Source organism: Bipolaris maydis (genome assembly GCF_028858645.1).
Source record: "Bipolaris maydis strain C4 unplaced genomic scaffold PSV08scaffold_6, whole genome shotgun sequence".
In the NCBI taxonomy this organism is placed as follows: domain Eukaryota; kingdom Fungi; phylum Ascomycota; class Dothideomycetes; order Pleosporales; family Pleosporaceae; genus Bipolaris; species Bipolaris maydis.
Window position 1 is genome coordinate 1568182 of NW_027093862.1, and position 21412 is coordinate 1589593.

At 51.9% G+C, this 21412-nt stretch overlaps 7 protein-coding genes across 7 annotated transcripts; 2 read left to right on the plus strand and 5 right to left on the minus strand.

Moving 5' to 3' along the window:
* Window positions 1-114: 114 nt before the first annotated feature.
* On the minus strand, window positions 115-3460 carry PSV08DRAFT_222659 (Mechanosensitive ion channel-domain-containing protein; the record flags this gene model as incomplete). Its single annotated transcript, XM_014226206.2, has 2 exons — window positions 115-2787; window positions 2840-3460. The coding sequence occupies 2 exons, from the start codon at window positions 3458-3460 to the stop codon at window positions 466-468; spliced, it is 2943 nt and encodes a 980-aa protein (XP_014081681.1). The 3' UTR covers window positions 115-465.
* A 2779-nt stretch (window positions 3461-6239) lies between these two features.
* Window positions 6240-7931, minus strand: PSV08DRAFT_361989 (uncharacterized protein). The gene is made up of 5 exons (XM_066093019.1): window positions 7709-7931; window positions 7514-7659; window positions 7323-7450; window positions 6631-7275; window positions 6240-6578 (listed from the first exon to the last, which is right to left on the minus strand). The coding sequence occupies exons 1-5, from the start codon at window positions 7916-7918 to the stop codon at window positions 6430-6432; spliced, it is 1278 nt and encodes a 425-aa protein (XP_065949253.1). The 5' UTR covers window positions 7919-7931; the 3' UTR covers window positions 6240-6429.
* A 2281-nt stretch (window positions 7932-10212) lies between these two features.
* PSV08DRAFT_389902 (amino acid/polyamine transporter I) lies at window positions 10213-12464 on the plus strand (the record flags this gene model as incomplete). Its single annotated transcript, XM_014226208.2, has 9 exons — window positions 10213-10400; window positions 10467-10537; window positions 10593-10616; window positions 10665-10754; window positions 10817-10899; window positions 10959-11339; window positions 11419-11438; window positions 11516-11845; window positions 11901-12464. The coding sequence occupies exons 1-9, from the start codon at window positions 10293-10295 to the stop codon at window positions 12462-12464; spliced, it is 1671 nt and encodes a 556-aa protein (XP_014081683.1). The 5' UTR covers window positions 10213-10292.
* A 200-nt stretch (window positions 12465-12664) lies between these two features.
* Window positions 12665-14557, minus strand: PSV08DRAFT_222668 (amino acid permease/ SLC12A domain-containing protein). The gene is made up of 2 exons (XM_014226209.2): window positions 14333-14557; window positions 12665-14278 (listed from the first exon to the last, which is right to left on the minus strand). The coding sequence occupies exons 1-2, from the start codon at window positions 14506-14508 to the stop codon at window positions 12775-12777; spliced, it is 1680 nt and encodes a 559-aa protein (XP_014081684.1). The 5' UTR covers window positions 14509-14557; the 3' UTR covers window positions 12665-12774.
* Window positions 14558-16603: 2046 nt separating this feature from the next.
* PSV08DRAFT_222672 (uncharacterized protein) lies at window positions 16604-18072 on the plus strand (the record flags this gene model as incomplete). The annotated part of the gene is made up of 2 exons (XM_014226210.1): window positions 16604-16847; window positions 17019-18072. 2 exons carry the CDS (start codon window positions 16604-16606, stop codon window positions 17927-17929), a joined length of 1155 nt encoding a protein of 384 aa, XP_014081685.1. The 3' UTR covers window positions 17930-18072.
* Window positions 18037-20215, minus strand: PSV08DRAFT_295663 (CDP-alcohol phosphatidyltransferase-domain-containing protein). The gene is made up of 6 exons (XM_014226211.2): window positions 20045-20215; window positions 19855-19964; window positions 19630-19799; window positions 19498-19575; window positions 19261-19442; window positions 18037-19210 (listed from the first exon to the last, which is right to left on the minus strand). The coding sequence occupies exons 1-6, from the start codon at window positions 20091-20093 to the stop codon at window positions 18507-18509; spliced, it is 1293 nt and encodes a 430-aa protein (XP_014081686.2). The 5' UTR covers window positions 20094-20215; the 3' UTR covers window positions 18037-18506.
* Window positions 20216-20406: 191 nt separating this feature from the next.
* Window positions 20407-21216, minus strand: PSV08DRAFT_361994 (uncharacterized protein; the record flags this gene model as incomplete). The annotated part of the gene is made up of 1 exon (XM_014226212.2): window positions 20407-21216. One exon carries the CDS (start codon window positions 21214-21216, stop codon window positions 20515-20517), a length of 702 nt encoding a protein of 233 aa, XP_014081687.1. The 3' UTR covers window positions 20407-20514.
* Between the last annotated feature and the right edge of the window lie 196 nt (window positions 21217-21412).

The following is a 21412-nucleotide window of genomic DNA, read 5'->3' on the forward strand; positions in this document are numbered from 1 at the left end:
TATAGGTTATCTTCCAGCGATACCAGTCCACAAGACTAGGCACGGAAGATGGTATAATGATGATAGAAGAAGAAAAAAAAGCCTGGCGCGCTGCCTCTTGGCTCTACTAAACAACTGATACCGACGCTTTGATGCCCTTGTCAATTTCCACGAAAAAAAAAAACACCACCAAACATGGTCATTTTGTTCAAACGAATAGTTTCTTGTTTCATGGTTCCCCTTCAATGGCTTCCCCTGCTCAAACCAGTAAGAGGTAGAATATGACAATCTAATACGATATAAATCTCGCAATCTCGGACGAGAAAAAAAAGAAAAAGAAAAGAAAAAGGTGATGAATGTGTGAATGTACATGAAAAGATAAGAATTAAATAAAAAAAAAGGAGGTGTCCTTTCTACTTCTACTTTTCCCCCGGGGAATTGTGGGGAAAAAAGGAAAGCGGGTAAACGAGGGGAGGGGGGGGGGGCTTAATGGAACCGTCTCATTTCAAATCCATCAGTACGCGACCTCGCGGGTAGACCAAACGTGCGTTCTGAATCCGCGGTGCTAGGTGGGAGCGCACCTGATGCACCAGGTGCATCTATGCTATGTACCGGTCGCAAGTGGGTTTCCGAGAGGGACGCAGCGTCCCGCACGGCGGTTGAAGAAACGAGACCGGATCGTGGATCGAGCGTGTTGGTGCGAGGCGGAGTATCGTAATCGGTCGCTTCAGGGATATCGGCCATGGCGGCTTCCTCGTCGTTGCCATGGCGATTGCGGGAGAAGAAGCGGTTGCGGTGGGTACGCTCGCGCATGGTGGACGAGGCGTTTGTGCCTACGCGCTGGAGACTAGTGCTACGGCCGCTTTCTTGGGAGCCGCGACCGTTGCGCTCAAGGCTGTGGCCAGGGGAGGTGACGCGGACGACGGTGGCGCGGGTGCGAGATTCCATTTCGCGGTCTTCGAGGACGTCGCCACTGGGGTCGTCGAGCCCGATGGATTTCATGCCGAGGGAGAAGTCGACGCGGCGGCCCATTGCCGAGAGTGTTTCCGGAGCTGCTCGTGTACCTGGTTGACGGAGGATGGAGGTGCGGCGGGTGGGACCAGTGCCTGCAGATGTGGGAGGGGCGCTGTCGGTAGCACCTTCTGAAGCGGGTGCTACAAAAGGCTGGTCCTGAGGCTCGTTGCGAATGTGACCGTTGGGCTGATCGGGTGTGCCATTGATGCCAACACCAGGCGTAGCAGGGTTCTGCAGGTTTTGAAGATAGACGGGGAACGACTCCTTCTGACCGGGGTAGCGCATGCGGGGGCCTTCGATTTCGCACTCCTGGATAGCCATGGTAAGCGCACAGATGAACTTGTTGCGACGCTGCAACCTGAGCAATTCGTTTTGCCAGTTAGACTTGTAGAAGAAGACGACGTTGAGCTCGAGCCAGTGGACTTCTTGTACAGCGCGGAGCTCAGTAAGGATGTTAGTCTGGTATTCACGCTTCTCAGATGTGACGAATTCGAGGAGAACGTTGCGGAGACGCTCGATCTGCTCCAAGGTGGTACCAAACTTGATAATGATAGGGATGGCCTCGGCGAGTGCTCCAGAACGACGGTGGTTAAGGATAAAGAGCGTGTTGAGGTAGCTGTTGGGCGCTTGGACAATGTGACCTTGCATCTTCTTGAACTCCGTGTAGAAGAGGGCGATTTCCTTGACAAAGTAGTCGTCACCGCGACCGAGATCACCCGTGTTACCGTAGACAGTGACACGATCACCAACATCGTAAGGGTGCTTGACGAAGACGAAGATACACGACTGTAGGAACTCCTGAGCAGTAGCGGAAAAGAGCCAGGACAAAGCAAGAAGAGCCGAACCAGCAGACGTAAGTACACCGGCAGCCGAAGTCGAAATGAGCGAGATGAAGACAATGATGGTAATGATGACCACAATGAAGACGAAGACATCGTCCAGCTTGGAGACAACGCTATCGAGATCCTTGAGAGAAGCAGTAATGGACTTGCGCTCACGGCCAATCTCCACGCAAACAGCCTCGAGTTCTTCCATTGAAATATCACCGTTCATGTCCTTATCAAACATGGAAAACGCGGCTGTGGCCTCCTCGTCGCTGTCAAAGGCATTGTTGAGATCCTCGGAGTGCACAGTTTCAGTTTCAGGTCGTGCAAAAGTGCGGTACAAGCGGCGGGCTAATACTTGGGCGCCACTCGTAGTACTAATGAGCTGCAGTACAACCTGGTGGGGATGGCCGCTGTTGGTCACTTGTCGACCAGTGAAGTCTCCAGCAACCTTACCGGCAATGTCACCAAACTTGCTGAAGCCAACCTTGATGTTCCTCTGAGCTTCGGTCAACACTTGACCAGGAGTGCGGGCGCCAGATTTCTGGGTTTCCTCGCTCTGCTCAAACTCCGAGTCTTCCATGGCAATCTTCTCCTTTGAGAATTTGTACAGCTTGGTAAGACTGCCAATTTGGAACTTGTTCAGTTCAATCCTGTCCTGGTAGGTTCGGAGATGGAAGCTGATGGCAATGAGCTGGATAATGATCTTCTCGATGAAGTTGAGGACAAAGCCGACAAAGAAAGAAACAAGCACTTTGTTCATATCGCGTTCCCAGTCTTTGGTCGTCTTGTTTCCGTCGAGATGGTGGTTGGTCATGGTCGGGAGAAAAGAGATTTCAATGGCCAGCCACCAGAAGAAGAGGGTGGCAGGCAGTTCAAGCTGCTTGCCCATGTCCCTCCATTTCTTGCTGTTATTGGTGAAGAGACTGGATACTAGACCGATTGGCCAGGGAAGTAGCTTAGCAAAGACCTGCAATAGATGTCAGCGTGTGAGGATGGAATGAATGCAGAACAAAGCTTACTCTGCCAGCCCACAGTGTCAACCAGACAATCATGAGCCATATAGAGAACCAAACCAGCTTAACCCCACCCACATTAGCCTCCTTGAAGGCAAAAGCTCCGAGGAGCAGAGGGATCAGAATCAGCAGCACCATGGGCGTAATGTAGGTAAAGTAGCGGACAAGCCATGACGAGTTGTGGACCTTTTTGAAGAACTTGGAGAAGCTGGTGTTAGGGTTCTCTGGTGGCTTGTAGCGAGCAGCCTGCTCGTGTAATGGGTTTGTAGCCGCATCAAAGTCGTCGACAAGGTCGTCGCGGCGAGATCGCACCCGTGTCATGGACCGGTTTGTGGACTGATTCCGCATGAGGGCTTCTTTCTCGTCGAGGCCTTGCTCGATTGCAAGCACGGCGAGGTCATCATTGAGCCTGCTCGCTTGCTCACGAGTTTGTGTAGGTGATTGCACGCCCCTCATGGATGCTATGTCTGGTTCGGTGTCGACAGTAAGGTGTGCGCCAGACTGCGATCGGTTATGTAACGGTCGTGCGTTAGTGTTCAGATGTGGTTGGTGGTGGTGGTCGTCCCCAAAAACTGTGCCGTCCTCGTCGGAAGACCGCTGGTGATCGTATGGTGTATTGTTGTCCATGTTGTATGTCGGCTCAGGCCGCTCGACAATTGGGGTCGTCATAGCGAATAAGCACAATCGGACCCGTAGCCGTCGTGGATGATGATCGACGCGCGATAGGAGACCGCGATAGCCCTTGTTAAAAGGATCAGGGTAATATGGCAGCTCACGTCAGGCCCTGCAACGAGCGTTTGCTTTTTCCTTTCAGGGCTCAAGGGCAATCAATGGCTCGGAGTTGCTATTCGGCTGGTCCTAGGTGAAAGGGTGAACTAGTGAAACCGAGTGGCGTGACGTCAGGAGCGTGTCTCGTTAGTAGTTCTAGCGAGTGACTGAGGTGAATTGAGCGGCGTGCTGCAAGGGTCAGTTGAGGGTGGAAGCGAAGGAGAAGAAATTAGAGAAAAGCAGGATAGGACAACGGGTGGCAGCAGCGGATGTATGTATCGGTTGGGTGGAGCTCGCCTTGGGGTTACATAGTAAAGGAGCAGGGCGAGGCAGCGCTGGGGCAGCGATTATTTTTGGGGACATAGCGATCTCTGCTTCGTTAGCATTCCAATGCCAACCTTGTGGTGGGCAGGAAAACTGGGTCGCAAAGGGTCGGCGGACGTGTGTGTGGCCATGGCAAAGTCGCCGGTGGGTCTCGCGGTACCATCTAGAATGTCTGTTGGGACGGGGTTCTGGGAATGAGAGGGTCTGCAAAGACAACGGTGCACCAACCAGACATGGGCCAAGGGCTCGATCACCTTCGCCTCGGTGCACCAAGACGCCGTCATCCTGTGTCTTTTGCAAATGCAGATACGGCATTCTTCTTTGACATCCGTAGTTGTCGTCCGCGCCGTTGGGGCCTGCGCGGCGCTCCCTCGTAGCGCCCGCCACCGACGTCACCCAGCATCCGTATGCAGGTCCTGCACATTGCTTTAGTCGCTCTTTTTTTTGTCTTCAAAAACTCTTCGCCTTGACTTGATCTAGAATAGGGTAGGGCAGACATTCTGTGCGCAAGCAGCTGATGACGTCTCCTGAGAAGCCAGCACAGCAACGTTCCATGTCCAATCGGCCATTCCGCGTTGCCCAGCCTGGTTCCAAGGCAAATTCTCCGAGCTTTCTTCTTATCTTTGATTTCAGGGACGCGCTGCTTATCGTGCGAACGAGTTTCAGAGAAAAAGCCGCCAGTTTACACAAAAAGCTTGTTGCGTGCCGATCCTAATCCCGCCCCCTGCATAGCCAAGGCTTCCTAGCGATCGCGTCGTGGGGTGCTCCTTCAAGATCGATGCCGCCAACTCTAGCAGAAAGATCGCATTCTCCAGTTTCGCGGACCCGCTGAAGTCTCTTCTTTCTCCATCTTTCCGACCCAGACATGTTCTGGCCATGGGCAATGGGGTTCGCCTTCCCTGTGCTGCCTGCACCCAACTTACTCATGGCTGTTGCCAATGCCAACACTAGAATTCTCCCCTACACGTCGATCACCAAATTCAGCGACGAGTGGAACCCTCGACACCGCATCCGTCCATCTTTCAATGCTCAAGCCCGACGGGGCGACGTGTCCTCGCAGCACAAATACTAAGCGATACGTCGTAGAGATACGTGGTGGAGGCCGTATGCCCGGATCGTACAATCCGCCGATTCCATGATTCCAATTGTGGGTCACTCCCGCTGAATTGTGTCATACCCCGTATAACCCAAAAGACAATCTTCGTCATTTTGAGTTACTCAACCCAATACCGAGGATCAAGGTCAGCTGGTGTAGTCCCTGATTCCGTAATGTGTATGCTGTCCCCGCATTTTTTGGTGTGGAGTTGTATACATGTTGATGTGTTGTTGTTTTTTGCATAGAGTAGGCAAGGAAACTGCAGCCCCATGGTAACACCCCTTGCAATTCGACATCCCACTAGCAATCGAGGCAAGAGCATCATAGAGTCGAAAGAATGAATCATACATGACACGCCTTCTCTTTAGCTTCTCAGACGGTCTCTGAGCCGTCTGGTCTGGAAGCATTCTGCTGCTGGGATGATGTCTAGCCCGACTTGGCACGAAGATGTCGTAAGTTCTGCAATGACGCTGACGCGCTAAAGACTCGTGTCGCCTCTTTCGCCTTCTACACAGCGCGGTCTCAAACTAGAAAACTGCACAAAACTCTATATTTCCTATACCTTTGCATGTACAGTCTAATATACTGTACATCGCATAGCACTGCATAGCTTGCGGAAAGAACAGGTCCCGGCATACCACATTGGGCCTGGCGCCTTGGCGTCGATATCCGTACTTTGAGTAGAGTTTGGAGAGACGAAAGGACTCATGAAATTCATGATTCAGAGTTGCGGCTGAAAGCAATGCAGCATCACTAAGCTAATCTTTCGTTCCATCACACTTTGTCACATGCTCGGTTTTGCACTTGCTGCTCCAACCAAACTGCCAGAGAACTTGCTTGATGGTCTCAGCAATAGCCTGTCCACCAGCTTTGAAGTCGGTGTTTCTTTAAAGATCACGATTAGGCGCTTAATATGATCTTCCATACCTGGAGGCAGGGTACAGCGAGTATGCAAGGCACAACAATATTCCCCGTGTATGTTGATCGCATGAACTCCGCACTTTTTGATCGATTTGGCAGTGACTTTGGCTAGCTCAAGACGTTTACCATACGTGGCGCATCTTGTGTACAGTATGCTTGATGGAAAATGACAGCCACCTGGTAAAGGAATTCATTTAGCGCCCATAGCCGTTTTGAGGCTCTGTGGGTGACACGGGAACGCTAACCCCCATGTCGTTCGTAGGGGGGCAAGTCTTTTATTGGTCACGCGGATACTACTAAAGTCAACCTATGCTCTTTGAATACCTGCCGCGAATAGAAATTGCAAGGTCCAATTTACATCCCTTACATCTGCGCTGCGCACCAAAATGGTACAGTGAGGTACGGCCAAACTCCTCTGTAACAACCACATATTTATTGTACAATTTTGTCTGCTTTCTTCCTCCCTTTGAGCCTCCTGCTTCTCCGGCTAGCCCGTTCTCGCCTCGTCTTCAGCCGTACCAAAGCCTCCCCAACCCTCGAACTCGTCCGCAAACTTGACTGCTGCGTTAAGCCAATGGCTTGGTGCATTGTCTGAGGCACCCCATGTCTCTTCTGCCACCTTCAGAGCCCGCAGTGCTTGGTTTTGTCAGTCAAAATACAGCATGCATTGATGGTTGTCGTGACTTGCCTTTCACGTAGTGCGCATCTTTCGCATGGGGGCCATTCAGTGCCTTATCCACAACATGTTTCCAGTTCTTCTTACTATCTTCACCCGGAATGGCTTTATCCATATCAATCTCTGGCCGGGTCTGAGCAATGTAGACTGCAAGCGCAAACAGCCACCATTGTCGCAGTAGGCTCACATGGTACTTTGCCGGGATCAAAGGAAGTAAGATGCGAATGGCATGCGAGCTTGTGAGCACATGTACAATGAAAAAGTCATACTTTCCATGAGAAGGAGCTGGTGTGCCCACCAAAAGCCCCATGCCTACTTCTTGGGCGGCACTGAATTGTTCGGTTGGATTGGTGATGTCCCAAGCATTCCAGTATTCTAAGAGTGCTTCTTCTTGCTCCTCCAGTACCTTTGTGATGTCTCCACTCCTATCGTCATACAGGCCGTCGAAGCGACTATCTTGGCGGACCTTGTCTAGTAGACCGATCAGGCCAGAGTGAGCGCCAGTTGCGCTATGAGGGCTAGGCTTGGTGTATTTTGGGTCATCAATGTACTTGTGCAGGGGGCTGTAGCAGCAAGAGCCCATCGCCAGAGCCTCAATTGCCACCGTTTTGGAATTTAGTTCATATGCGTATCCAAGGTGGATAAGGGGATGTGCGACTATACGATTTTAGCAAAATACTGTTACTAATGGGCGTTGAACGTACGGCCAGAGATCATGCCATTGATCAATGGCTCCTTTCCCTGGAACAAAAACTCTTCAAGGACTTGCTCGACGCTGTACTTTTTGGTCACGAGCTGGTCCTCGAAGAAATCGATAAAGGCACGTTGGTACCTGGCCACAGAGTCAGCAGTTGACCCTCATTTCAGAGCAGCACAACGCTGACTAGCAACGTACTCTGGTTTTCCCAAAAAGTCGCGCCAATCATCTTTGGTGATTTCGCCCGGCGCATCCTGCCAGGGATCCAGTTCTTCGGCTTCTTTTTCGTAGATGTCGTTCAGATGCTCGGCAGTGCCTCCGAGAAGGTAAGCTGATCCTAGGATCTACGAAAGATGCTTAGCAGCTACAGGCTTTGTTGGGCGAGCAGCATACGTGCGGTGCATGGTTGTGGAATACGAGGTTGTGATATAAGATTCCGTAGTTGGCGTGGTTTGCCTTGAGCAGATGCTTGAGGGTCCGCGGCCGCTTCTCGGCGGCTGTTTCGATATCATGGATTTCGACTGAGGGCAGGTTGACAGTGAGATGCGAACCCTCTCCGCCGCGAAGGAAGGAGGGCAGCGATATTCTCGGTAGGCTGAACATTTTGCGCGGTGGTGTCGGAAGATGCAAGAGGAGGTTTGCGGGGAAGAAGGCAAGGATGGACCGGCGTCGTGCCTTCCTCGATACGGTATGACGTGATGCACTCAGTGCTGCTTGCAAGGTCTGCCGCCGCCCCGTGTTAGTGTCGGACCACCAGCGCCGCATCCGAGAGCCTTGTCCTGTCTCCAGCCCACGTCTAACCTTCAACGAGCTGCCTGTTCCATATTCCTGCGCCTTGGCCGCCCCGTCATGCCACACGCCTGCAAAGGGCGGTTTCGAATCCATTACTCCATCGGGCAGGTTCCTGCATGTGTCGATCGCTGCGACCTTTTTCAGTGAAGGCTAGACTCCTGCAAACTCTAGGCCCGCACTTATTTCTCACCTGTTGCTCCGTCCTCACTCACAAACTCGGTCTTCTGTTCCGTCGTGTCTTTTTGTACATGCTTGATTGGGCAGGAAAGGCAGAGTGTCGATTGCAGCAGCATTTCTGGGGGAAATACTAGGTTCATCCCAGACACCGATTTGCTAACACTTACCTGCCCTTCCTAGTTCACCAGACATCCACAGTCATCAAAGACCCAGATTCTACCTGTACAGGTGTTCTCGTTGTCCTTGCAAAGTCGAACTCGCCTTGACGCTCCCACTGCGTCCCGAACTCTATCTGGTAAGGGTAGAATGTTATATCGTAATATGGTCAGGTACCTCAGCATACTAGTCAGCCACTCATGGCCGCAGCTACCCGCCAATCGGCATTCGATCTCAAACTCTACCCCTTGTTCCCTCCTGCATGCCGCCCAATTGTCCCAACACGAGTATCCAACGCAAAGCAGCAAGCCCGCCTTTTGGATTGAATTGAATCAATTCACACGCGTCACATGCTTGCAGAGCTACCTCTGACTGTTGAAAGCATCATCGCATGTGCGAGGAGACGAAGGCCGTGCAATGGCCTACCAGCTGTCTGCATTTCTCAAGATATAACTGATTGGTGTGCGGCTCCGCTCTAAAACGTCAGGCCCCATGTACGTGTTACAGCAGTCCGTTCTTGATCGGGCATCCACCACAATTTCCTCGTTCGGCATTCTTTGTCAAAGCATCGAACTCGGATGACATAAGGACATCTGCCAGATTGTCTGTTCACTCAACGATTCACAATGACAGACCCATTTGCAAACGAGTAGGTCGAATCACCTAACCAGAGCATCTACTGGTGGGACATCCGAATTCTTGTCGAACACTTTTTACAAGCAAATTGTCTGATTTCATCCATCGGGCCTTGTGCAAGATTGACATTATTGTGGGCAGAAAGCGTCACTCTTCGCTGGCACAGTACCTGGTTCACGTCCGCTGCGCATGTTCCACCACCATCGCGCATAGGATGGTACCGTACTTGCTTTCGCATTTTGTTGTCCTTGCCATTGTTTTTGTGGAATGCTGAAAATGATGGTATTGAACTGATTTTCGATTGGCATCTACTGAATAATCCTCCTTGCGAATGTTCAAGGCCCCATATCAATTCGCTGCATCAGAGGTCAATTGGACGTCCAAAACTTATATTGGGTGCCGCTTCGTGGTGTTCTGCAGGCACACTGGCACCAGTTGTGCCTACGTATTTCAATCATCAAAAACCGGCAAACGGTTATCTTCGGGTTTTAGTATGATGCACCTGCACACAGTTTCATAAACTTTGTGCTCGCTCGTCTAGCTTTTTTTTAGAGTTACGCAGTATGTTACAGTACCACTGCGTCCCACTATGGACTCGAGAACCTAACGGCGAATGCGCGCGACTGCAGGGTTGGTTCGAATTTAAAGCCAGGTGTGCCACCACCCCAGCAGCACACCCGCAATACCAGCTAATGCTTTTGCTAATCGAGTCAAGCGCCTTCCCTGCCTCAGGCCATTGATATCAAGCAAAAATCTACTAGCCGATATACAGATTAGGCGAGAAGTCCTAGTACCAATTCGTTCGTTACCAACGCAAGACAAGACCATGGATCCCATGCGCCACGAGCCGTAACCCTGTGGTATGTGCGACCGCTGTCTTGCATTGCATTGCATGGCGGCAAAACGGCAGACACACGCGCTCCCCCTAGCTTGTTCTTAGCAGGTAGTCCAGAACAGGAAATTTAGTAGCGTAATGCGATTGGTGGGCTTAGGGGGGGTTATAAAGACTAGGGATCATGCAAGTATCTGAACTCAACAGCTCGGTTACGTGGTTGTATGCACGAGCTGATCTTCATGTATGCGCTTTATTATTTTTATCCCTCGTTTTTACCCGGGAACGTTTCTGCCATCTTTTCTCTTCCCCATCCTTTGTGCCACTACCTTGCGTTGCCATCTTTTGTTGGGAGTTAATCCTTTTCTGTGCGCTACAATCGCTATGTCACCTAAGAACGGTGACATCGAACTGGACGTTGTGTCAACTGGATCCACCGATAAGCAAGATGATCTTGCTTTGGCGAGACTGGGTAAAAAGGCTGTATTGAAGGTGTGTATGAAAAACTATGTTTCCTTAGAGAAAAGGTCCACCACTTAGCTAATTGACGTTACACAGCGCCGTTTTGGCTTCTTGTCTATCTTAGGGTTTAGCTGTACAGTTCTGATCACATGGGAAGCGTCATTAGTGTGTGTTTACTCTGTCTTATGCTCCTGTGAGCCACGTTGCTGACTCTTACCCTAGCTTGTTCCTCGTCGGTTTCCAAAAGTGAGTCGTGGCCTTTTTAATAACGATAAAAATACTTAGCAAATATAGTGGAGGTCCCGCTGGAGTCATCTATGGCTACATTGTTGTATGGGCCGGCACCGTGTCTGTTTTCATAGTGCTCAGTGAGTTGGTATCAATGTAAGTCTACTTTCCTCCCACACTTGAAATTAGCATAAGAAGAATTCATTGAAACTGAACAGGGCACCTACTTCTGGTGGCCAATACCACTGGGTATCTATGCTCGCCCCTCAAAATTCCAAGGTACTACTGAGCTATGTTTCCGGTACGTCCTACACTCACCATAGCAAATTGATAACCGTTTATTAATACATGATAACATAGGGTGGCTCAGTCTTTGCGGCTGGCTAGCATCTCTCGGCTCAGGCGCTTTCTTGACCGGTGGACTGATCCAAGGTCTTATCATGCTATGTCGACCCACGTCATATGTCCCTCAAAACTGGCACGTTACCCTCTTCTATTGGGCTATAATAGCCTTTTGCATCTTCATTAATGTGGGAGCCGGCTGGCTGTTGCCCAAGTTTGAAGGTTCACTGCTATTCTTACATATCCTTGGCTTCTTTGCCATTTTGATCCCTCTCCTGGTAATGGGCCCGCAGGGAGATGCCAAGGAAATTTTTACAACGTTTTTGAATATGGGAGGCTGGAAGAGTCAGGGATTGAGCTTTTGTGTGGGCATCATGGGGAGCGTGTTTGCTTTCGTCGGTGAGTTTTTCTTGATTGATTCATCTCTGGTCACCGATTCCCTCCTCGAAGAACACATTCTGACTGACGTGGATATCAGGTGGTGACGGTCCTATCCATGTAAGTCTCTCGAACCTCAGGTCCCAATTCCAAAGGAACAAACAGCACCAGCAACTCACCTGCTAACTCTTTCGCAGCTCTCCGAAGAAATCCAAAATGCGCAGGTCGTCGTCCCCCGCTCAATTATGATTGGTATTGCTATGAATGGCACCCTCGGTTTCGGCATGCTCCTCACTGTCCTCTTCCGTATGGGCGATCTTTCCTCCGTCCTCGCTGAAAACCCCGCGTTCCCATTCATGGCCATCTTCCACCGCGCAGTGCAATCGCGATCTGGCGCTGCCGTAATGGCTTCACTAGTCATGGTTCTAACCATCGGCGCAGGCGTTGGCCTCTCAGCTTCCACGTCTCGCATCTGTTGGGCTTTTGCCAGAGACAAAGGGCTACCAGGTTGGAGAACATTGAGCAAGGTAGACACCCTCGTTGTCGCTGTTCCCAGATCGCCGATAAGCTTACAAACTACAGGTCAGCTCCAGAACCCAAATCCCCGTCTCCGCCGTTCTCTTCACAAACATAACCGCCTGCCTCCTCGCCCTCATCAACATCGGCTCCACCACGGCCTTCAACGGCATCATCTCTGTCGCCATCGCCGGCCTCTTCTCCTCGTACCTCCTTACTTGTAGCTTGCTACTCTACCGCCGCTGTACAGGCGGGATCGTCTCGCAACCCGACCACTCTCATGTACCCAGCACTACAAACCCCACCGCCATACCTTCATCGTCGATCAGTCAAACCACAAGACCATATGCAGTATGGGGTCCCTGGCGTCTCCCCGCCGCTCTTGGCATCGCAAACAATGCGTTTGCATGTGCCTATTTGTGTTTTGTGCTCTTCTTCAGTTTTTGGCCTAGCTTCGCGCAAGTCACAGTGCAGAATATGAATTGGGCTGTGCTGGTCACGAGTGTGATTGCGGGAATGAGCATTGTGTATTATGTGGTTTGGGCGAGGAAAGTGTACCGTGGGCCGGTGGTGGAGGTAGATGTGGTAAGGGAGGGGAGTGCTGGTCTGAGGGGTGATGAGGGGGTGTAAGGTGGGGGGAGGGGGTGGCTGGATTACCAGTGAGATTTTGTGACATAGATGGGAGGTATAGGCGTGGTATTTTCTCAATAGATGAGATGTACATTTCACTACTCAGGGCAAGATTTACGACTTGGAATGGAAAGTCAATCATGATTCATGAACATCCTTTTTACAAAGAAAAGCATATCAAAGTCAAGGCGAAGCGGCTCAAATCGAACATGTATGATTTACTGAGTAAATTCATATCTACCAGGTATAATATTGTCATCATCATAATAGGCGTCATATAACAAGAAGGAATTGGCAAAGACCCGCCATTCTAAGCAAGCCAGAACCAAATCTTCTGCCAGATATTCTTCGGCACGGGGGCCCCTGAAATATCATCCTTGCATAGCTCATTCATTTCCCTGACACCAGTCGTGACATCGATGCTCTGCACAGGTATCGCAAAGCGAGTCCTGGTCGCAATTTTGTGGCCCAAGTAGAGGGCGAGGAAAATAGGGAGCGTAATGTAGGCGGCGAGGAAGTCGGAAACGTCCCATTCAGCGGGCACAAAGACCTGGAAGCCGTTGGTGAGGGTGAGCAGCGAAACGACAAAGAGGATGAAGTAAGTGAGGTATGGCTGGAAGGGCGTGCGGTAAGGCAGGGTGTGAAGAATGCCGTTGAAGACCATGGCTTTGCGGAAGCGGATGTAGGTGATCATGACGACGATCCAGGCGATGAAGCCGGAGATGGTGGAGATGTTGGAGAACCAGAGGAAGACCTGGGCGCCGGTGTTTGAGACGTTGAGGTAGGCGAGGAGACCGATTGCCCAGGTGGCGAGGACGGCAACGTATGGGACGCCTTTTTTGCTGGTTCGGCCAAAGATCTTGGGGGCCTCGCCATTGAGGGCCATGCCGTAGAGGACTCGCGAGCCGGAGAAGAGGAAGGCATTGCCGGCGGACCAGGCAGATGTCAGGACGGCGGCGTTGACGACGTGGTTCAATCCTGCGATGCCGGCTCTTTGGATGCCGATGACAAAGGGGGATGCGGAGGCGTTGGAGCTACCGCTCAGGAGACGTTCATCGTCTGAGGGGACAATGACGCCGATGATGAAAGATCCAAGACCATAGAAGATAGCCAAACGGTAAACGAAGCGGCCTGCAGCCTTGGGGATGTTGCGGCGAGGAGCAATGGTCTCTCCAGCAGCAAGGGCGATCAGCTCAGGCGAGGTGATGAAGGCGAAACCAGCGCGGACAAAGGCAGTCCAGTATGCAAGGAAATTTCCGGCATTTCCATCTACAATATATGGCTTGAAAGCACCGGGATTGTTCCAGTACCTAAAACCCAGGCGGCCCTGGTCATTTGGACTTCCACCAAGCATAATGACGAAACCCAGGATAACGAGGCCGATGATGGTTATGAATTTGATAGAGGCAAACCAGAACTCTGCTTCTCCAAAGAGCTCGACGGCAATGATGTTGAGGACGAGGACCACAATCAGGAAAATGGTGATCCACACAGCGTTGTGAACAGGAGTTTCCCAGTAGTCGAGGAGAATGGCTCCAGCCGTGGCCTCTGCGGCAACAAGAATAGCGTACGCATACCAGTAATTCCATCCCGCGGCGAAAGCTAAGCTGGGATCGACGAATCGCTTAACAAAGTACGGGATCGTGATTCCGCGCATTGGCAAATAGGTGACGATTTCGGCCAAGTTGTTCATGACGTTGTAAACGACGAGCATCATGCTCAGGTAGGCCATGAACAAAGGTGCGGGGCCGACGAGAGCGAGAATAGAACCAGATCCGATGAAGAGACCGGTTCCAATGGCACCACCAAGGGCACTGAATGCTCGTAAGCATCTAGCTTATTTTCGAGACGAACACGCGCATACTTACAGAAACTGAATATGCCTAGATTTCAACCCACGGTGTGTGTCTCCTCCCCGACCCGTCTCACCGCCAACAGTAGCAGCGCCATGTACAATGGGTTCCTCGAAGCCGACATTGTTCTCGTCGTAGCCATAGGGGGCCGCCGACTCAGGCTTTTCATCGGCCATGTAGTGGTTTGGCATGGTCGGAGTGGTTGTGGAGTTAAACAACAGACTTGTCGGTACCAAACTTGGCCAGTGTAAGTCGGGAGATGGTAGGCTATTATATACTACCAGATACGGCGTCGCGACAAGCACAAGGCGGGGTGGCGCACGCGACGAGCTGTTCAGGCAGAGATTTCCAACATGGTGAAATGGGCCGAGACGGGAGGAAGGGGTACTACTTTCCCAGGTCGGGGTTCCAAGAGGGCATCCATGGTGTGGGACGATCCTGTAGCGTTGGCGGCGCAGAGGCATGCATAGCTAGGCGACTCTGGGGAACCAATTGTCGTTAGGTAATGGCAAACTACCGATGAAAAGGCGGGGGAATGAGCTTGGCGTGCCGTGAAGGATGCCACACAGAGCCAGCTTGGCGTGATGACGCCCTGGTCGTGCGTCTCGCATTTTCTCGGCTCTGTGTTTTCTGGGCGCTGGGCACGGTTCAAGGCATGGTGGGCGAGGGCTCTTTCCAGGCCAGCCCGACGAGCGGAGTGAGGGCTGATGGCTCTGAGCCGAAGAAAAGCGCGTGCCGTGGGGTTGAGGCTCAGGTTCGCCATAGCCAGAGCCCTGACAAGCTTCTAGAATACGCGCTAGCTGGAGCTAGAAAGACTAGCGTCCGCTAGCGCCCCACCCATGGTTTGCCAGATGCTGCCCGGCAGTGTGCACACATGGAGACCATCCATGTGCTTCATGGAGAAGGGTGCGGATTCATGGCCTGGTCTGGGGATCGCGGGGATAGCTCGACCGCCCTTACTGGCCCCCGGTGCCATTGTGCGACGGCCAGTATTCGGCAGCACTCCTACAACAACGCCTTGAGCCGCCTGTCAGACTACGCGTCATCCGTCTTGTGCAACCATCACAGCTTGCAGGTTTTTTTTCTCTTTGCTCGCTTAAACGGATACCCACGAAGTCTGCATCCTTATCATTCCATGCCACAAGAAAAGATACCCTTATCTCTTGCTCTTCACGCCCCTGGGTTTTGCAAACGTAAAAAATATTCGTCCAAAAGCCTCTCTGGCGCAACCACTCGGCTCACATCATGTTCGTTGCGGGTCCTGGTGGAGACACCAGCCCTAGAGCGCTATGGACACATGGCGTGACCCACCGTCCTCCAGACATCAACCTATCCAGCTGTCTGAACTTTGACATAGGGCTGTTTTCTCCGCACGACTATTACAGTGCTAGGCAGGCCTCCCATGCTGTCCAATACGAGATTGTTTGCGGCCTGGAAATGACCACTGCACTGGGTTTCCCCAAACACGGACATGGGTCAGGTAGGTACCCCGGGCCCATAATACTGCCGCAATCCAGCGATCAGCACAGCACCTGATTACAGTAGTGGAGAGTCATCCAGCATTCTGTGTGGTGCACCTAATTGGAATCAAGAAATATAATCTATATCCTCGTTGAGCCAACGTCAACCCATGTTATCGCGTCGTCAGCCCTCCTCGGGATTCAGACCAATATACCGGCAGTTACCTCTACACTCACTCGTACTATACTAACACCGACATGTTGAGTGGCGACTATATAACAAAAAAGGGACAACTTGATACATTCCTGAAGGATCATCATTTGCAATTCCACCCGGGGCCAGCTTGGTCAACCTTTGTGCCAAAGGAGAAAGCTGCCACTTCGAGATGTCATGGGTTATTTCTTCCGACAACCCTTCCGAAGTCACCTTCCTCCACGCTCTTGTTCTCGTACCATCTTAGCCCCAATACGTAGCGAATTGCAAACAGCCTTTTCAGCCTCCAGGACGCATAAAAACACACACAAGGAGAAACAAATTGCAGGAGAAAATGAGAGACGTCGCGGTTCTCATCGTACATTCGTAACCCCAGATGTATGGAGGTTACGTGAGGCTCAACTTCGGCGCAAAAGAACCGCCACCCGTTCAACCCCTCACCCTGCCACCCGTCAGCGGCAGCAAGCGAAGACGCAAGCACACGACAACAAGACGTCATGCACGGGAATCCCTGATGCTCCCATCATACTCCCATCATACTCCCACCATGTTCTTGCCTGAACAACCCAAGATGCAATCAACCCTTGCGCCCGTAGCACACCCCAACCTACCATGATACCACAAGACGTGATCGAAAAAGTGCTATCCAAAGCCCAAGAAAGCGCATCACATAGCTGGGAACACAGCACAGTATTCGAAGCGCTCCTCGAATACCGCAACCCATCCTACAGCGTCTTCTCTCCCGACCCATTTCCAAACGGCGAAACGCCAAGACTGAAGATCGAAGACATTGACGCCCTACGCTATGTAAGACCGCTGATCCGGACCGATACCCCAGCGCTCAGCGAAGACAACGGTGCGTTTTGCCCCCCCACCCTCTTTGCATCCTCTGTAACCTCTCGTAAAAAAACCCCCATCCAAAGAAAAAGAGCCGATCACGAAAAGGAGAAAGGGGTGGGAGGATGAAATACGAACCGCAAATTATCAAACAAACAAGTCATTAAAACAAACCAAAAAAAATAAACAGGCTCATCAGCAGACCCAGCATCCCTGTGTCTGCCCGCCCTGCTCCTCGCTCACTCTCCATCCCTATCCCCTTCCACCCGAACCACCTATTCGACCGCACTACGCCGCCAACTCGACCATCTGCTCAACAAAACCCCGCGATTCCCAAACGGCGCGCTATCCCACCGCTCAGCCTATCCCTCACTATGGTCCGATTTCATCTACATGGGGCCGCCGATGCTCGCCTACACGGGCGCATGCACGCACGATGCATTTCTGCTCGGTGAAAGCGTGCGCCAGTGCCAACTGTACTGCGAGGTCCTCGGCACACCGTCGGGCGCCTGGCGCCACATTGCCAACGTTTCTCCCCTACCACAGCTTTCTCCGACGACGGAGAGAGTCAAGCAAGATGACGCCCCGTGGTCCACGAGTAATGCCTGGGCCGCCGCTGGCATGGCTCGTGTCCTGGCTACCCTGCTGAATTCCCCTTTTGCTCCCCACACGAAGCCCCAGCAGCGCGACCTGCGTGATATGATTATAGCTATTGTGCGTGCCGCGAGAGCGGCGGATACCCATCCACAGCGCCTGCTGCGCAATTATCTGGATGATGAGAGTGCGTTTGCTGACGTTGCGGGGACCGCGTTGATGGCTGCGGTGGTGTTTAGGGTTGCGGGCTTGGAAGGTGAGAGCGTGGTGCTTGGGGGTGAGTATATCGAGTGGGCGGTGGACAAGATGAGGGTCGTGGCGGAGCATGTTGATGTGCGGACGGGGGTTGCGGCGCCTGTTGTGAATTCGCTGAGGGAGAGTCAGCAGATGCCGGTGGGAGAGGTTAACCCTGAGGCACAGGCGTTTATTGTTTTGTTGTTTGCTGCATGGCGGGATTGGAGTCAAGCTGAATCATCCAGAGGAGGCCATTTCTCAGACAAAGTGTGAAGTTGAGACTTTGGTTTGTAGAAAGTATTGGGAGTGGTGTTGCATTGCAGACTCAGCATGAAAGGGATAACCACATACCAAAGGAGACCATGCCGTCAAGATTCAGTAACAATAGTAGCGTTGTATTTCGTGTACGCTGAGCCACAAAAAATGCGCTCGAGTCCTGAGACTTTCATCTTCCATTATCAAAGTATTAAACAGTTACTCGTCTACAATACCCCCCCGCTATGCAAAAAAGAAAGAAAGAAATTATTAAAAAAAAGATAGAAAAGAAGATTCGGTAGGTCGTCAACGTCCAAGCGCTTGACCTTTGTCTTCCATCCGTCATTACAACAACGATCTAACAACCAAAAAAACAAGTCGCGGGGGTGCACTTGTGTGTATCCAGAAAGTTCGTGAGTTGGGTCTGACCTCGAACAAAAAAACATGGATCATTAAAGAGAGCAACAAAAAAAAGAATGGACGTCTGGCCTTGATAAGGTGATGACGTCAAAGCATGTAGATGGCATGGTAATACATGACATGTCGTCGCTCCAATCGTTACTCGCTGGTGTCGTCAAAGCAGTCACGGGCAGGTCTAGTCGGTTCGGCCCTTGCCGTCGACAACGCCGTTGGACCTCTGGTTCTTCTCGTTGGGCTTCACGGGGATGGTAAAGCACTTGATACCAAGATAGTCGCATATGCTCGTGATGACCAGATGTGCCCATTTTCCGTAGACAATGAAGGCGAAAACAAAGTATGCCCGGAGGTACCAGAGCTCAAAGCTAGCGGAGACGGGACCAAATGTGGTTCCAGGAATGGTAAAGTAAGGGTGGTTGACAATCAGCGCTCCTCCAATCATGGGCGCCAGCATAACGGTCCAGTACGGGAACGGCTGGTGGGTGAGATGCGCCAGGATAATCTTGGTCGTCATTCGTCCAAAGACTAGCGACATGGTGAGGCAGTAGAGAACCAGGTGGTTATCCTCGAGGAGGCTTGAGTATGGCGATCCCAGCCAAGCCATGGTGCAGACAACGAAGATAATCAGGGGCGTCCATTCCTTGAGTAGTGGAAGCACGGGCTGGTTCCTGGCTCGGCGCGCACGCGCAATGTTGAGGATGCATTCAGGGAGGTGGGCAACGAAAAAGGTGAAGAGAAGAATTGGCACCCAGAGTTCCTTGATCGTGATGTCGCCAATCTCCGCCTTGTAGGACGGGAAGTAGTTGGCAAGCGGGGTTGACCAGATTTCCGGGCCGAAGTATCCGGACAGGCAGATAAAGGTGCATGCGAGAATCAGGCCCTCTGTACCGTGTGAGCGAATTGTTCAGGAGAGCGCATGTATCCAGACTCACCCGTAGGTCCGTTAAAGTATCCCAGATACAGGGTATGCGTGTGGTACGTCTCCCACGTCGAGAAGAACATGGGCAGAACAGGAATAAGGGCGGTAAAGGCACCAATCTTGGTCGAGCCGTATCCAACAGCCGCAGTCTCCAGGAGGCTTGCCAGTGTGCAGTTCAAAGAATCAATGCCGTGGCTATGTGTCACAGTCAGTGACGTGGTCTGGCGCGTTTGGCTACATTGTCACATACTCAAACAGCTCACCCAGCGGGCTCGACGAGCCTGTGCGACGCGCTTGCTTTCCGTCAACGTTGTCCATGGTAGAGTACCTGCAAGAGCATTAGCACAATGCTTGAGCGCGCGCAAACATGGTGTTTGCTTACATCCACATGCCAAAGGCGAAGCTGTAGTAGACCCATGAGGGCGCAGGCCCGACGAGATCGGGAATGTACACCTCGAGCAGCACAATGTTTCCTAGGATGAAGCAGAAGCCGAGTAGCGTGACGAGGTTCGGGGCGAGCCAGAGCGGCAGTAGTTCGACAAAGGCATTCCACTGCGCTAAAGTCAGACGGGTCTTGTGGGTTGCGGGGATGCATGGCGCAGCGTACGTAGTGCTTTAGGATGTAGCGGGAGATGAAGGACTTGTCGACGCTCGAGTATTTGTACGTCCGCAGGTGCTGCAGGGCGTCCTCAGAGACACACTCATGCTTCTTTGTCTCTGCAGACGTGTCGGTGGTTAGCAGAAAAATAAAATCGATGGGCTAAAAGCCAGGCGCGCGCCAGGGGGGCAGGTTGTACCTTTGCTCGGCGGCATGGTGGGCGTGGTGACAGGATGTGGCAGCGACATTTAGGTTAGCAGGGCGGGATTAATTTATACTGGTTTACAATTGACCATGCACTTCGGTGGGGGGGGAATCTGCACTTCAGGAGCCGCCTGTCTCTTGTGGGTTGGGGTGGGCGTTTGGCTTCAGCGGCGGTCAAACTTCTAAAAGGGACGGGTCCGTCGGCTCGGTAGGCGGAGGGCCAGGGATGTCAGGGCCAGGGGTCCAGAAATTGCACGTCATTGCTCAGTTCCCAATGCTTCTGGCACGTGAAAGGTCCGTCCTGTGGCTCTTGCGCCCCTTACTACCATCTACTACTACATACATAGTATATCCGCTACACGGTAGTACTACCACATACCCGCACATGTACCACCACCGCCTGTACTGCTAGTCTTTGCCCACCCTCTTTGCTCGTTTGCATCTCAATGGAAATCATCTTGTCATCTAACGGGTATGCCGATCATGTTCGGGCGCCAGGCAACGAAGCACCACTGTGAGCCCTGGATTCCATATTACAAGCTCCTCCTTCCAGGTAGCCATCATCGCATGGCACGACGCCGTGGGAAGCCTTCCTTTTATCCAGAGTCCAACAAAGGACATGGTTGTACAGTGGATTAGGACGTCCATCTCCTTTAGTCTTGGCAAAATTGGCTTCAGAGGCATATTTTCGGCTCCGAGCCAAAACGGTAGATGCATCGAGAAGGGTTGGTTGTTGGCCTGGTAGCCGTATAAATGATTGTTGCCAACCCAGAGATGAGTAATGTGAACACTGAGTCTGCGGATGACCATCCTGTACTCGGGCTGTCGGGCAAGCCATAGTGGGAGCATTATCGGATCTGCGATGCGATACATTACGAGAGACGCTATCATACCGTCGTCGTATCCCCCTAACACACGCCTACAGAAGCTCTTTCTACAGTTGAAGTCTATCATGTAGTGGTCGTGGATAAATCCGATTCCTGAGTCGTCTATCTGCACGATACAATCTTCGAAGACGGTCTGGTATATCATCGCGCGTAGCTCGGCGGGAAGGCTAGGTAGAGTCAGCTTTCGGGGTGAATCCTTAAAAGTAATGTCTCGAGCCTCCATGTCTTCACTCTTTCCAGCCTGCAGCATGCCGTTCGTGTGCATAGGAGAAACGCTCATCTTTGCAACCGTGTAGCTGCCAAGAGGATTCAAAGTCGTCTGTAAGTTCCTGGTGTTCAGGCCGAAGTGCAGAGGATACAACGGGTTTTATAGCACCTATGAGTGAGTCATAATTTGGAGTTGAGCAAACAAAGGAAAAGTATGTCAACCACGGGTGGAAAGGCTTGATTGCGAACTTCTCACTTCCTCATCCACA

What these genes read in the sequence shown, in the direction of transcription:
- PSV08DRAFT_361989 (XM_066093019.1), bottom strand. Translation starts at nt 7,918, where the DNA reads ATGTTCAGCCTACCGAGAATATCGCTGCCCTCCTTCCTTCGCGGCGGA. An exon ending in CAATGGCATGATCTCTGGCC is followed by an intron (nt 7,276 to 7,322) that starts GTACGTTCAACG and finishes AAAATCGTATAG; the next exon opens with TCGCACATCCCCTTATCCAC. An exon ending in AGATGCGCACTACGTGAAAG is followed by an intron (nt 6,579 to 6,630) that starts GCAAGTCACGAC and finishes GACAAAACCAAG; the next exon opens with CACTGCGGGCTCTGAAGGTG.
- PSV08DRAFT_222668 (XM_014226209.2), bottom strand. Translation starts at nt 14,508, where the DNA reads ATGCCAAACCACTACATGGCCGATGAAAAGCCTGAGTCGGCGGCCCCC. An exon ending in TCTAGGCATATTCAGTTTCT is followed by an intron (nt 14,279 to 14,332) that starts GTAAGTATGCGC and finishes ACGAGCATTCAG; the next exon opens with TGCCCTTGGTGGTGCCATTG.
- PSV08DRAFT_295663 (XM_014226211.2), bottom strand. Translation starts at nt 20,093, where the DNA reads ATGTCGCTGCCACATCCTGTCACCACGCCCACCATGCCGCCGAGCAAA. An exon ending in CACCATGCCGCCGAGCAAAG is followed by an intron (nt 19,965 to 20,044) that starts GTACAACCTGCC and finishes ACACGTCTGCAG; the next exon opens with AGACAAAGAAGCATGAGTGT. An exon ending in CCGCTGGGTGAGCTGTTTGA is followed by an intron (nt 19,443 to 19,497) that starts GTATGTGACAAT and finishes TGTGACACATAG; the next exon opens with CCACGGCATTGATTCTTTGA.